Raw genomic sequence first — 12,024 nt, 5'->3', positions numbered from 1 at the left:
TGGTCCATGATATAACAATTAACATTGTAGACTGTGTTCCACAAATTATGTGTCGCAGTTAACATATTATAGGTATTCAATTAAGAAATTATGTGCATGGAATTAACATACTATCATATTATGTGACATCAATTTATTTACATGCACAAAATCGGTTAACTGCAGACACATAATATGTTAACTATAGACAAATCATATGAATATCATTTTAGACTCCGATCCACAATGCAAGATAGACTTTGGTCCATGGTATAATTTACCTTAGGTTGATTCAATTCAACTCGGGTCATGTTAAACTCGAACTTAAAGTGCTTGACCATACACATTTGATTTTACAAAGAGCTCCATGTCTCTATTTCCTCACTTTTACTTTTTGACGTGATAAAATATGATAAGTTATCTTTATTCTGGGGGTCCTAAGAAAATGTCAACATTAAAATTTTGAGAAAGGGAGTAAAATTTGAGAGTAAAAATAGTATTTTTCTTTTACAAATGACAATTTGTTTTGTTCACTTTTAATTTTATGACTACTAAATCACTGTTATATTTGATCTCTAAATATTATTTCTGTCAAATATGAGGTGTGATTCTTAATTTGTGATAACATCTACCTTTTTTTTTTTTTTGGAACACTAAAATGACTAAATACAGAGGCATAGGATAAAAAGTAAAAATAATTTCATTACAGATTCTTTAAAAATTTTGTGACTTAAGTCAACTAAACCATAATATTGATTTAGCTACAGTGTTTACTATGTTTTTCGTGCCGCCCACTATATTCTTAGGGAGGTTTTTTCTGAGTCAGGTTCTGACGAGTGATTTAATACCCTTCTTATGTTTCTTGTTAACGTTCTTGTTGATGATTCAATTAATTAAATTTTTTGTCCTCAAAAAAATTTCAAATTTGTGTGGTGTCATTTTCTGCTGATAAAGAAACATTCTATATTGATACTTTTACGTAGGTAGGTTTAAGGTACCTTGGGCCCATGGCTGTTTGCCTGTTTGTGAAGGTTTTTTTTTTGTATATTAAGTGAGCTCTGGGTTGGTTTACGCACAGCGGGTTTTTGCAAGTTTCTTGATTAAAATGGGAGAAGTTTCAGGTTACTATGAACCTCTTCTGAAAGAGAGAGATGAATTTAATGGAAACAAGAAAACACCCCTATGGGTTTCATCTGCAAAATTGGCTCTGAAAGTTGTAATGTGTGTTATCTTCATTCTCTGGGCGGCTTTTATCTTTCTCCGCCCAGCGGAATTTATGAATAATTTGTCTAACACTCTAACGAATGCCACCAAAGGGACTGTTTTTGGGATTACAGGTAGATTTCCAATTTTTATTAATAAGCTCTTTCTCCTTCTTTACACTTTTTTTTTAATATTATTTATGTGGAGTAATTGGCTGAATTGCCATAATCTGGGTTTTTTTTAATAATTGAAAATTGAATTGCAGGAAGCATATTTTTGTGGTACAGTGCACCGATTCTGATCATTGCATTTCTTGCCATACCACATCTCATTCTCTCTGGGGAAGATGAAGTACAAGTGTATGTTGTTATTACCCCTATATATGCCATGATTTCTTTGGGTAACTAGGAAACCCACTAGTGTGTATCAGGTAAACTCCGCATTGTGACCCTAGCAACAAATGTTCATAAGGAGGTAAATCAACCACATGGAGCTTAGGTTGCCTATGTCCGACCTATTCATGGACCAAGAGGGCTGAAATTTGAACTCGTTACCTTATGGTTACAATTTGAAGTTTGTATCCTTCCTTAGTCATCTTGATTGGGGTTATCATATGCCATGATTTCTTGATCAAAAAAAAAATAATAATAAACCAGTGTTGAACTTTTAAAATTGAGAAAATTCTGAAATTGAAACCTTTGGTAACAGGAAGAAGGCAGGGAAAGGTGCAAGTTTTCGCCTGTGGACATTTCCTGTTCTAGTGGATGGACCATTTGGGGTTGTCACTGCTGCAGAGATGATCGGAATAGTGCTCTTTGCTGTGTTCACTATCTGGGCTGTTGTTATGTATACTATACAGAACAACAAAATTTTAGCAGAGTTTGATGTGGCATTAAAAGAGAAATGGTAATTGTTTTTGCCTGCTTCATTGGCTTTAATTAGCTAAATGGTGATGCTATGTATGCATACTAAAAAAAAAAAGAGAGAAAGAAGATAACTCATTTGATTTCCCCAAAGCATTTCAGAGGTTTTACAGAGTACTTTAATATGCTGGAGCATGTTCTTCAGTCAGTAGTTGGTCATTTTGAAACCATTCAGCATAGCTCGTTGTTTAAAGATAGATAAATGTGTTCATTTTTCAGAGAGAAAACTTTTTACCTTGAATTTAGAACACCCTTATTCGAAAAAAAGGTTTTCCATTATGGAAACTTAGTCTGGCTAAGTATTCTAACGAGGAAAACCACAATTCTTTCACGTGTGAGTAATCCCGCCTTGTGACCCTAGCCTGCAAAGGACCACCACAAGGAAGTACACCAAGTGTTTGATCGGCTCAAACCAAGGGGGCAAGGATTGTGGATCTCTTGCCATCCTGGCTGGAGTTATCCCGTGCTTTGTCTCTTTTTATCATAACCAAAGGACCACAAGGAAGCAAACTAGCCTAGGTTACCCATAGCTGACCGGCTCAAACCAAAGGGGCAAGGATTGGAACTCGTGACCTTGTGGTTACAAGTGTGGATCTCTTGCCATCTTGGCTAGGGTTACCCCCCCTGCTTTGTTTCTTTTTTATCATAACCAAATGCCAACTCTTCACAATATATATCTCACTGATAGAAATTTTATTAAACTTTGGCTAGTTTGAGTTGTATGCTTGAATTAGCTCCAGTCGTGAACTGACTCTTACTATTCACAGAATCATTGACAATTGAAGTAGCATAGACGGAGATTTGAGATTGGTCTCTTAACTTTGATTAACATATATATATGAGTACCATGCTGAACTATCAGGATATGATCTTCAACCTTGTATCTACTTTATATCTTTTCAATACGGGTGCTTTGCAGATTCTCTTGTTCTTTTCATTGAAAACACGCTGTTTGATTGACCAATTTCATGCTGTTGAATTTTGCTCGCAGCATTTTCTTGTTGGAACTCACAGGTCTCCGCTTTGGATTTATTGGACTAATATGCTTAGCATTCTTATTCCTCCCGGTTGCAAGGGGTTCCATTCTTCTTCGGCTTATAGATATCCCTTTTGAGCATGCAACCAGATATCATGTTTGGCTGGGACATCTAACAATGGCACTCTTTACTCTTCATGGTCTCTTCTATGTGATTGGTTGGGCTATGCAGGGACGCCTTGTAGAGGAGGTTAGTTTAAATCTACGTTTAATTTGCTCTCCTTAACCTTTCTTTTCAATATGCATAAGAGCATTATTATTTTTGTATCATACTAGTTTTGCCTCCTGTTAATTTGGATGTCATCTTTTGTACTTACTATAGGCAATCAATCCAACATTCAATAACGCTTTTCCATGCTTTCATTGCATAAAAATAGTGGTCGGAAAGCTATTTATATGGTTTGGTATATTTATCAACGGAAACTTTAGCTGAATTAAGTCTTTCTGATAGAGAAATGATTTTGAGTACTCCCGAAGTAGAAAATGGCCGTAATACTTCTCTGTTCGATCTCTATAAGTTCTTTTCTTCCTTTTATATCTACTTGATAGATGAACAAAGATCTTCGATACATGGTGGATTATGGTAGAACGTACTAAATTTTCCTGTGCTGTTTAATGCCCGCAGCTACTGGCCTGGAAACATATTGGCATTGCTAACCTTCCCGGAGTTATCAGCCTGGCAGCTGGTTTGGTGATGTGGGCAACATCAATGCCCGGAGTGAGGAGAATAAACTTTGAACTATTCTTCTATACCCATCAACTATATATAGTTTTCGTAGTATTCTTGGCCTTGCATGTTGGTGATTTCGTTTTCAGCATATCTGCTGCTGGAATATTCCTCTTCATGCTTGATCGTTTCCTTAGATTCTGTCAGTCACGAAGGATAGTTGACGTGCTTTCAGCAAAATGCTTCCCTTGTGGAACAGTGGAGCTCGTTCTCTCAAAACCTGAAAGTAATTCCTACATAACTAATAAAAACTTTGATGATTCAATTCCTTAATATATATACCACAATTTTCAAAGTTTTCCTTCATTTTTGGTCATGCAGATCTTCGCTATAACGCTCTTGGCTGGGTATTTCTTCAAGTTCGTGAGTTATCGTGGCTGCAGTGGCATCCTTTCAGTGTCTCCTCGAGTCCTCTTGATGGGAAAAATCATCTTGCTATCCTCATAAAGGTTCTTGGGGGATGGACAGAAAAGCTGAAGGAACAGATATCGAGTCTGTCCAATGAAAATGATCAATCAGAAACGCAAACACTCTTGAAGCATTATCAGAAGATAACTGCTTCCGTTGAAGGCCCTTATGGGCATGAATCAGCATACCACCTAACGTATGTACTCAATTTTTTTGAACTCCCCCATATTTTGTTGGAACGTACTGTCTTATTGTAACACATTTTTAAATCGCGGGATATAATGCATGTTTTACATGCTTCTGATGATCTTGATGTTACTTTTATTAGGTACGAAAACCTGATTTTGGTCGCGGGAGGGATAGGAATTTCACCCTTCCTAGCAATCTTGAGTGACATCCTTCACCGTATTAATGATGGCTTGCCATCGCTGCCAATAAATATTTTACTAGTATGGGCCATAAAAAATTCGGACGAACTTCCACTTCTCCAGACAGTTGACATGGAGGGGATCTGTCCTCTTTTCTCCGATAAACTGAACCTTGAGATCAAAACTTACATTACTCGAGAAACAGAACCTCCCTTGGTAGGTCTACTCGTGGATATTCTGGATGTAGTATATTTTACCTCTCTACGCTACTCAGTAATTTTTATGGAAATTATTATCTAATGCAGGAGGAAGGCATAGCGTCGAAGCCAGTAACCTCCTCCTGTGTCTTCCCGAGCCTCACGGGACGCACAATGTCTGGTTTGGTTGGTACTGGGCATGTTGTGTGGTCTGGTTTATACTTAGTGGCATCAACAATAGGCATGGCCATCTGTGTGGCTCTGCTAAATGTCCTGTATATAAACCCTTTCAGTGTAACCTACTGGTGGTACAAGGGGCTTCTCTTTATGGGATGCATGGCTGCTGGGATCGTTATTTTCGGAGGTCTCGTGATCTGTCTATGGCAACTTTGGGAGAGGAAGACGACTTCCCCGAAAGAAGATTTCAATGGTGCTGATTATTTCGGCATCAAGCAACAGAGAGAGCCTCGGATGGACAAGATTTCTGGCCAAGAGCAATATGTTAGCACGGTTCGGTATGGTCAAAGACCAGACTTTGGAGGTATGTTGATCTCCCCAGATGAACTTTTACAGCCCATTTGGTTCACACCTCTGAAATTCCTTCCTCCATCCCCAACCCCAAGGCCCTCCACACCCGAGAGGTGTCAATTTAAATACGCGGGCTTGGACCAGCTCGGTCCAATCCGACCCATTTATTTTTTGGACAAGGCCAGCACAGTCCAATTAAAGTTTCGACCGGGCTTGGCCCAGTCTATAGTAATTTAAGTTATGTATTCCTTCTAAACTAGTTTTACAAGTTCACATATTTATTTTCAACTATTTAAGTTAAGAATTATTATAAGAAAATAAAGAAATGAATAATTAACAATGTAATACCATTAATAAGAATAAGTTTACAAATTGCAGCTACTAACTATTAAGTAGTAAGGGTAATTTTTGAATTTGAAACAAATGAAATTTTACAACTTCAAAATATTTTAAGGTAGTAATTACTACTTAGTATGTTAGTTAGACAGTTAACTAATTAAATAGTAAATACGTAAGAATTTAATAGGCATAAAATCAATATCACAATTTCTAATACGGAGTATGATTATCTCATGAGTCATTACTCTATTAAAGTATATATGTATATTATATATTTTTAAAAATGTATGGGCCAACCTGGTCCACGGGCCAAAATTTAAAGTCCGGCCCTATCTGTAGTATAAAACGGGCTAGTCATAGGCTGCCCATTGTAGCAAATGAACCAAACCGGGCCGAGCTTGGACTGCACTTCAAGCTAACCCCTCTGTTTGACACCTCTATCACATCCCGGCCCGATAAAGTATTTGGAGGATATAAATCATGATAAGTCAGTGACTCAGCAGACAGGCTAAATGCCGATGCGTACAAAATATCTGTCCACTTTAAGCATAATACCCAAACTGCCACTGCCCATGAAATTCCTTGAAACTATGAATTGTTGTGTTTGGTGTATGGGAGAATGTTTCTTATGCTGTTCTTTTTTCCCAGAAATATTTGGAAGCATGTCGGAGCGGTGGGGGAATGTGGATATCGGCGTGATCCTCTGCGGCCCTCCGGCTCTGCAGACCAGTGTTGCAAAAGAATGCAGAACACAGAACTTGAAGAGAAGAAGTAACCAGTCCATATTCCATTTCAACAGCCACAGCTTTGACCTCTAGTCAATCGCACTTCCAATATCGTCTGAATAAAGGTTTTTGATGCTAAGTTTGCTTGCAGGCTAACTGCAACTGTAGTGTATTTTATGTGTTGATGTATAAAACTATAAATACGTAAAGTTTATGTGTACCTGTATATATTCAAGGATTTTCTACTAAGTCCGATTGTATTGAGTGTAATTAGATATGATATACTTAATTGTACACTTATACCGGTATTATTTTTTATTAGTACTAATAATACTGGGTACAACTAATATGATATATCTAATTGTACCATCATAGAAACTTCTTATATTTTTAATATTTATATTATATTGATTCTTTCTTGTTCTCTCATGACAAGTTCTTTCTTCTTGCCTTTTGCAGCAAGTTTTTTGTTCCTAGTTTTTGTGAGTTATGACTTCGTCTAGTTTTGGAGTCACTTAGTTTGGCTCGGGAGGAGGGAGGCTTGGAGATAGGGACAATTATTCAAACTAGAAGGCTTTTAGCTTGCTAGTTGTCCCACATTGGTATTGAAACCTCCTTTATCCTTCTTTATAATAAACAACTTTTCTAAGTTTCATGATGCCTCATCAGAGGAAAGAAAAGGTACCTCCTTTATCCTTCTTTATAATAAACAACTTTTCTAAGTTTCTTGAGGCCTCATCAGGAGGAAAGAAAAGGGAAACCGCTGCTGCTCGGCTTCACCTTCTCCGTTTGCTTTCTTTCGCCCTAAAATCGTATCGGCTTGGCTTCGTTATCGCTCATGACTTGGTATAGAGCCGTGTAGTCGTCGGTCTTAGCACCTAATTGGTATCTTTATTTATGCATCAATGACGATAGATGCATTCGCCATAGTTTTAGCATTACGCCAAACCCTGACCGGAGTGGGACAACTGCTGCGAGCCCTCGGCGATTGAGAGGACTAGCGAGCCCTTCGGCGATTGAGATTGTAGGGAAGCTTACTCCGGGTGGAGGAAGCTTACCGGCTATTCTTTATAGTACTTTATACAAGACGGCATTGGTTGCTATGACATATCTCAAGAGCTCATAAGAGTGGACTCTCCCGGTGTGAAACCAGTTGGTTCTGTAGTTTTAAAATTCTGCTGATCCCAAGTACTCCATCTCCGGCGTAATGCTAAAACTATGGCGAATGCATCTATCTTCATTGATGCATAAATAAAGATACCAATTCTCCAAGTACTAGATTGAAAGTCAGAAAGCATAAAAAGCACTTATTCGAGAACAGCCAATGAGTGCACAAGAGTTGATAGGCCAAGAGTTGATTCCATTTCAGAATTATTGAATAAGCCATCTTCCTATCAAGGTTAAGGAGTCAACTGAGCATCTCAGCGAGAAAATATTACTTTTAAGGTAGTGTTTTCAAGAACACAACACATGTTTCATTCTGTTTTTATTCCTTTCTTTCGTCCACAGTGTTGCATACGTTGTTGCCTCATTTTACAACAGTTAAAAGCAATACTCTTGTACAACAATGTCGCACACACACAACAAGTCCATCGTCAACCTTGCCAAAGTGAAACCTCTTAATGGTCTCAACTATCGAAGATAGTTAGTCAAAATGATCATGCATCTTGAAGCCCTTGAATTAGACTACATAACCATTGATGACCATGCAAATTCAAAATGGTCTCGACTATCGAAGACCTTGCAAAATATCAAGCTCTTGCTGAAGCCAAAATCACGCAGCAAATTCCCAGGTGATTATTCTGCAGGACTACTCTTGATTGTACAACACTTGCAAAATTGCATGCACAGTCCTAGGAGTCTCGTACCAAATACGTGAAAGATAACAAATCTGTTTGAGCAACTATACTGCAACAAATGATTGACGCTCTATTTGATATATTTTCTGTACATAAGTCAGCCAAAACAATTTGGGACTTATTTCGGAAAAAGTATGGTACTATAGATGCCAGAAGAAGAAAATACGTAGTGGGTCGCTTGTTAATCTACAGAATGTCAGACTCCAAGCCAATTGTGGTTAGGTTCATGAATATGTAAACCTGGTGGCTGAAGAGTTTTTTGACCGAAATATGAAAGATTAGCATTTCAATTACAAACGCGGGTGGGTTGTATTTTTTTTTTCTGCCGATAAGCGCCGCACTTGGGAAACGCTTTTGAGTTATTTTATACCACAGCTGCATTTGGGAAATGCGAGTTTAGTTTGTACGAATATAGTATGTAACCAGCATTTCAGAAATGCGATTCTAGTATATACGTGATCCGCATTTCCCAAAGGCGTTTGGGACGCTGGCGACCTTCGACCTCCGGCGAAGCCGAACGCAAATGGGAATTGCGTATCTCCAGATACACATTTCCCAAGCGCGTTCCCTCTTGCCGGATCCCTCTTGCCGGACGTCGCCGGCTTCCGGGAACACATACGCGTTTCCCAAATGCGCGTATCTGCTGATCCGCATTTCCAATTTGGGCCATGGTACGCAAAGTTTTGTCTGTGGGCCGAGGTACGCAAAGTTTTCCAACTGAGTCCGATTTCAATTAAACTTGGGCCCTTTTTTTTTTATTGAATATGCTCTGCTCTTGGGCTAAATGTTCCAAGCAATCTCGGGTGTTATTCACTTTAACTTCCACTTAAAGTTTCGAATATTATTTGATCGGTATGAAAAGTGCGCAAAAAAAATTAATGCAATACACACTGACTGTGTTAATATAAACGTTTTCCGTTTCCATTTGAAAATACTTTTTCGAAATTACAGAGAGTAGGATATACATTACATTGAACCAAAACTAAAACATAATAAAAGACAGTCGAATATAAATATATTAAACGCATTTTCACATATGAATATGTAAAAAAAAAAAATTATAATAAAATATTTAAATTCTATGCTAGTATGAGTTGTATCTGCAGCTTGACAATCGACCATATTGGTGTGGTGTGAACTTGCGCAATCAAAACTCCATATATGGCCTGCCCTGTTTTTACATGGTAAAAATCAAAGTTTGTTTTCACTCCTGCACTACGATCGAGCTCGAGCTCAGGTCTCTTCTACCACTTCCACAAGAGTGTTATGGGGGCCAGTGAGGGGTGAACGATATCTGCGACATGTTATATTAAATTGTAAGTATACATAATAAATTATAAATGTATTAAAATTAATTACGTAATACAATAACAAACTTGCCCATTTTTCCAATTTCTCACAGCCCCTCCTTCTAATAAATGAATATTGTAATCGCGAATTATAAGTGAAGCACAATAAATAAAATACGGTGATGATAATAGCACCACCGGATCTTGTGATAAAAGCATCACTGGTTGTTGATTTTCAAAGTACTTAGAATAAAAAGCACAAAGTTTACATAAGAAAATTGAGTTGAAAACATAAACAAAAGGCAATGTAAGGCCAGAAAGTGGCGAATAGTATGACCTATTTATAGGGAGATATCTAAAAAGATAACGAAAAACATTAAGTGCATTTACAACACAACAACAACATACATGAAAATGTTAAACCTAGATACGAATTTAAATGCATTTCGAGGTTCTGCACAATAAACGTGACCGCTCAGTGTTACTGACGCGGCACTGTAGATTTGACCGTCAGGGTTAGCCACGCCAGACGCATGCGTACTGACGCGGCAGTAAAGATTTGACCGGTCATTGAATGACCGGTCGTCAGGGTTTAGCCGCGTCAGCACGCAAGCCAACTGACGCGGCAGTCTAGACGTCCGACCGGTAATTAAACGATCGGTCAGGGTTTAGCCGCATCAGTACGCATGCGTACTGACGCGGCTGTCAGGATTTGACCGGTTATTAAATGACCGGTCAGGTTTTAGCCGCGTCAGTACACAAGCGTACGCGGCTGTCAGGATTTGACCGGTCATTAAATGACCGGTCAGGTTTTAGCCGCGTCCCAATAGTACTGACGCGGAAGTCTAGATGTGACCGGTCTCTGCATGACCGGTCAGTTCTAGGGTTACGCTGCGTCAGTTATCCACCTACCTGACGCGGCGCGGTTTTCGGTGAGGTGCGTGAGTCCGCATTTTAAGGAACTTTTTTTTTTTTGTAAGGGTAGCATCAGCCATCAAGTTTCTCACATCCATGGACTATAAATTAGGGTGATAGTTGCCTAAATATGGCAAACATTTTTAACCTTACCGTTTTCTTATTGCTTAAAATAGTTAACGATAAAAGTTGTATTGAAATTTAGTATTCAGATGTTGAAAAATTTCAAGCACAGTCTTTCAACGCATCTAATGTTCTATATATTCCGTCCCAAAAAGCGGTAAGTGTACAGTACTATACTTGTAACTTTATTTAAATATTTTCGACCACATATTTATAATATTGTTTTTTCGATTTGCAGGTATAAATTATGCTGTATATCGTTTTTTAAATGTGCTTCAGTTAAAATTCGCGAATTTTCTTAGTGCTACACTTAAAATTCGCGACATAATCGCATATTTGTATATATGTCGCAATTTATTTGTAGCATTAAGATATTAAGTTTCAAGTACTACGGGGGTTGAATTGACCAAGTCGTTTTGTAGGTCAATGTCACTCCTACTCCTGCTCCTAACTCTTCTTTGGCGGGAGTGTACTTGAAACTTTTATATTATTAAAAAAAATTTCATGGCTATTCTCTTGGGAGAAGTATGTCTCAGTGAATAGTCGTGAAAATTAAATTTTTATGGAGTTTCATTTTGTTGTTTGGATGACTGCAACAAAATGTAAACATGATTGTTGTATATATGTTTTTTTATTGTTTAACACATAGACATACATATTGTAACAATTGTACAATTTAAATATAAATAAAATTTATGCATTTTGATTTAATGTTTAGCAATGAAATGTTTTTATACATTATTTTAGTTTTTGGTTGTACGAAATCCTCTTCTTCCACGAAATAACGTGAATTGTAAAAGAATGATATAATGGCTCGATCAGTGGCAATTGTAATCCTCTACTTGTACGAAATCCTCTTCGTCATTTTTTCTTGACGTGACCACAGGACCATCAAACAGTGACAGTTCAAAATTATATAATGGCTCAAAATTATTTAATCTTAAAATTTATTAAAATTAAATACTGTAGTTCACCTAAAAAACAAAATACTAAAAACATCATTAAATACAATCATCCATATAACATTTGTATATTTCTACAACAAAGATGATAATAATAATAATAATAATAATAATAATAATAATAATAATAATAATCCGAATAATAATAACAATAACATTAGGATTGTTGTGCGCAAAACAGTAATAATAATAATATAATAATAATAATAATAATAATAATAATAATAGTATTAGAACTTGCGCAAACTGAAATAAGATGAAGAAAGGTGCACGCGTCTGGCAAGATTCGAACCTGGAACGTGGGGGTTGATAAACTACTGTTCACCCGTGTATCCTTCATTTGGCGGCAATAGAGAACTCAGGTTCCACTCTCTCCATATTTCCACTCTCTCCATATTTCCACTCAGTTTCGTTTCTGCTAAACAACCCCAAAATTTGTCTTT

General features: G+C 37.4%; 1 protein-coding gene across 1 annotated transcript; it reads left to right on the top strand.

The window, feature by feature from the left end:
• The first annotated feature begins 1,059 nt into the window (after nucleotides 1–1,059).
• Nucleotides 1,060–6,802, top strand: LOC116007127 (ferric reduction oxidase 6-like). Its single transcript, XM_031247726.1, has 9 exons — nucleotides 1,060–1,316; nucleotides 1,448–1,541; nucleotides 1,891–2,088; nucleotides 3,097–3,331; nucleotides 3,767–4,094; nucleotides 4,190–4,472; nucleotides 4,605–4,860; nucleotides 4,950–5,382; nucleotides 6,357–6,802. Exons 1-9 carry the CDS (start codon nucleotides 1,085–1,087, stop codon nucleotides 6,524–6,526), a joined length of 2,229 nt encoding a protein of 742 aa, XP_031103586.1. The 5' UTR covers nucleotides 1,060–1,084; the 3' UTR covers nucleotides 6,527–6,802.
• Nucleotides 6,803–12,024: the final 5,222 nt, after the last annotated feature.

Source organism: Ipomoea triloba, chromosome 15, assembly GCF_003576645.1.
Source record: "Ipomoea triloba cultivar NCNSP0323 chromosome 15, ASM357664v1".
Classification (NCBI taxonomy): Eukaryota; Viridiplantae; Streptophyta; class Magnoliopsida; order Solanales; family Convolvulaceae; genus Ipomoea; species Ipomoea triloba.
The sequence above is the reverse complement of the archived record's forward strand: the minus strand, read 5'-3'. Positions and strand labels throughout refer to the sequence as shown.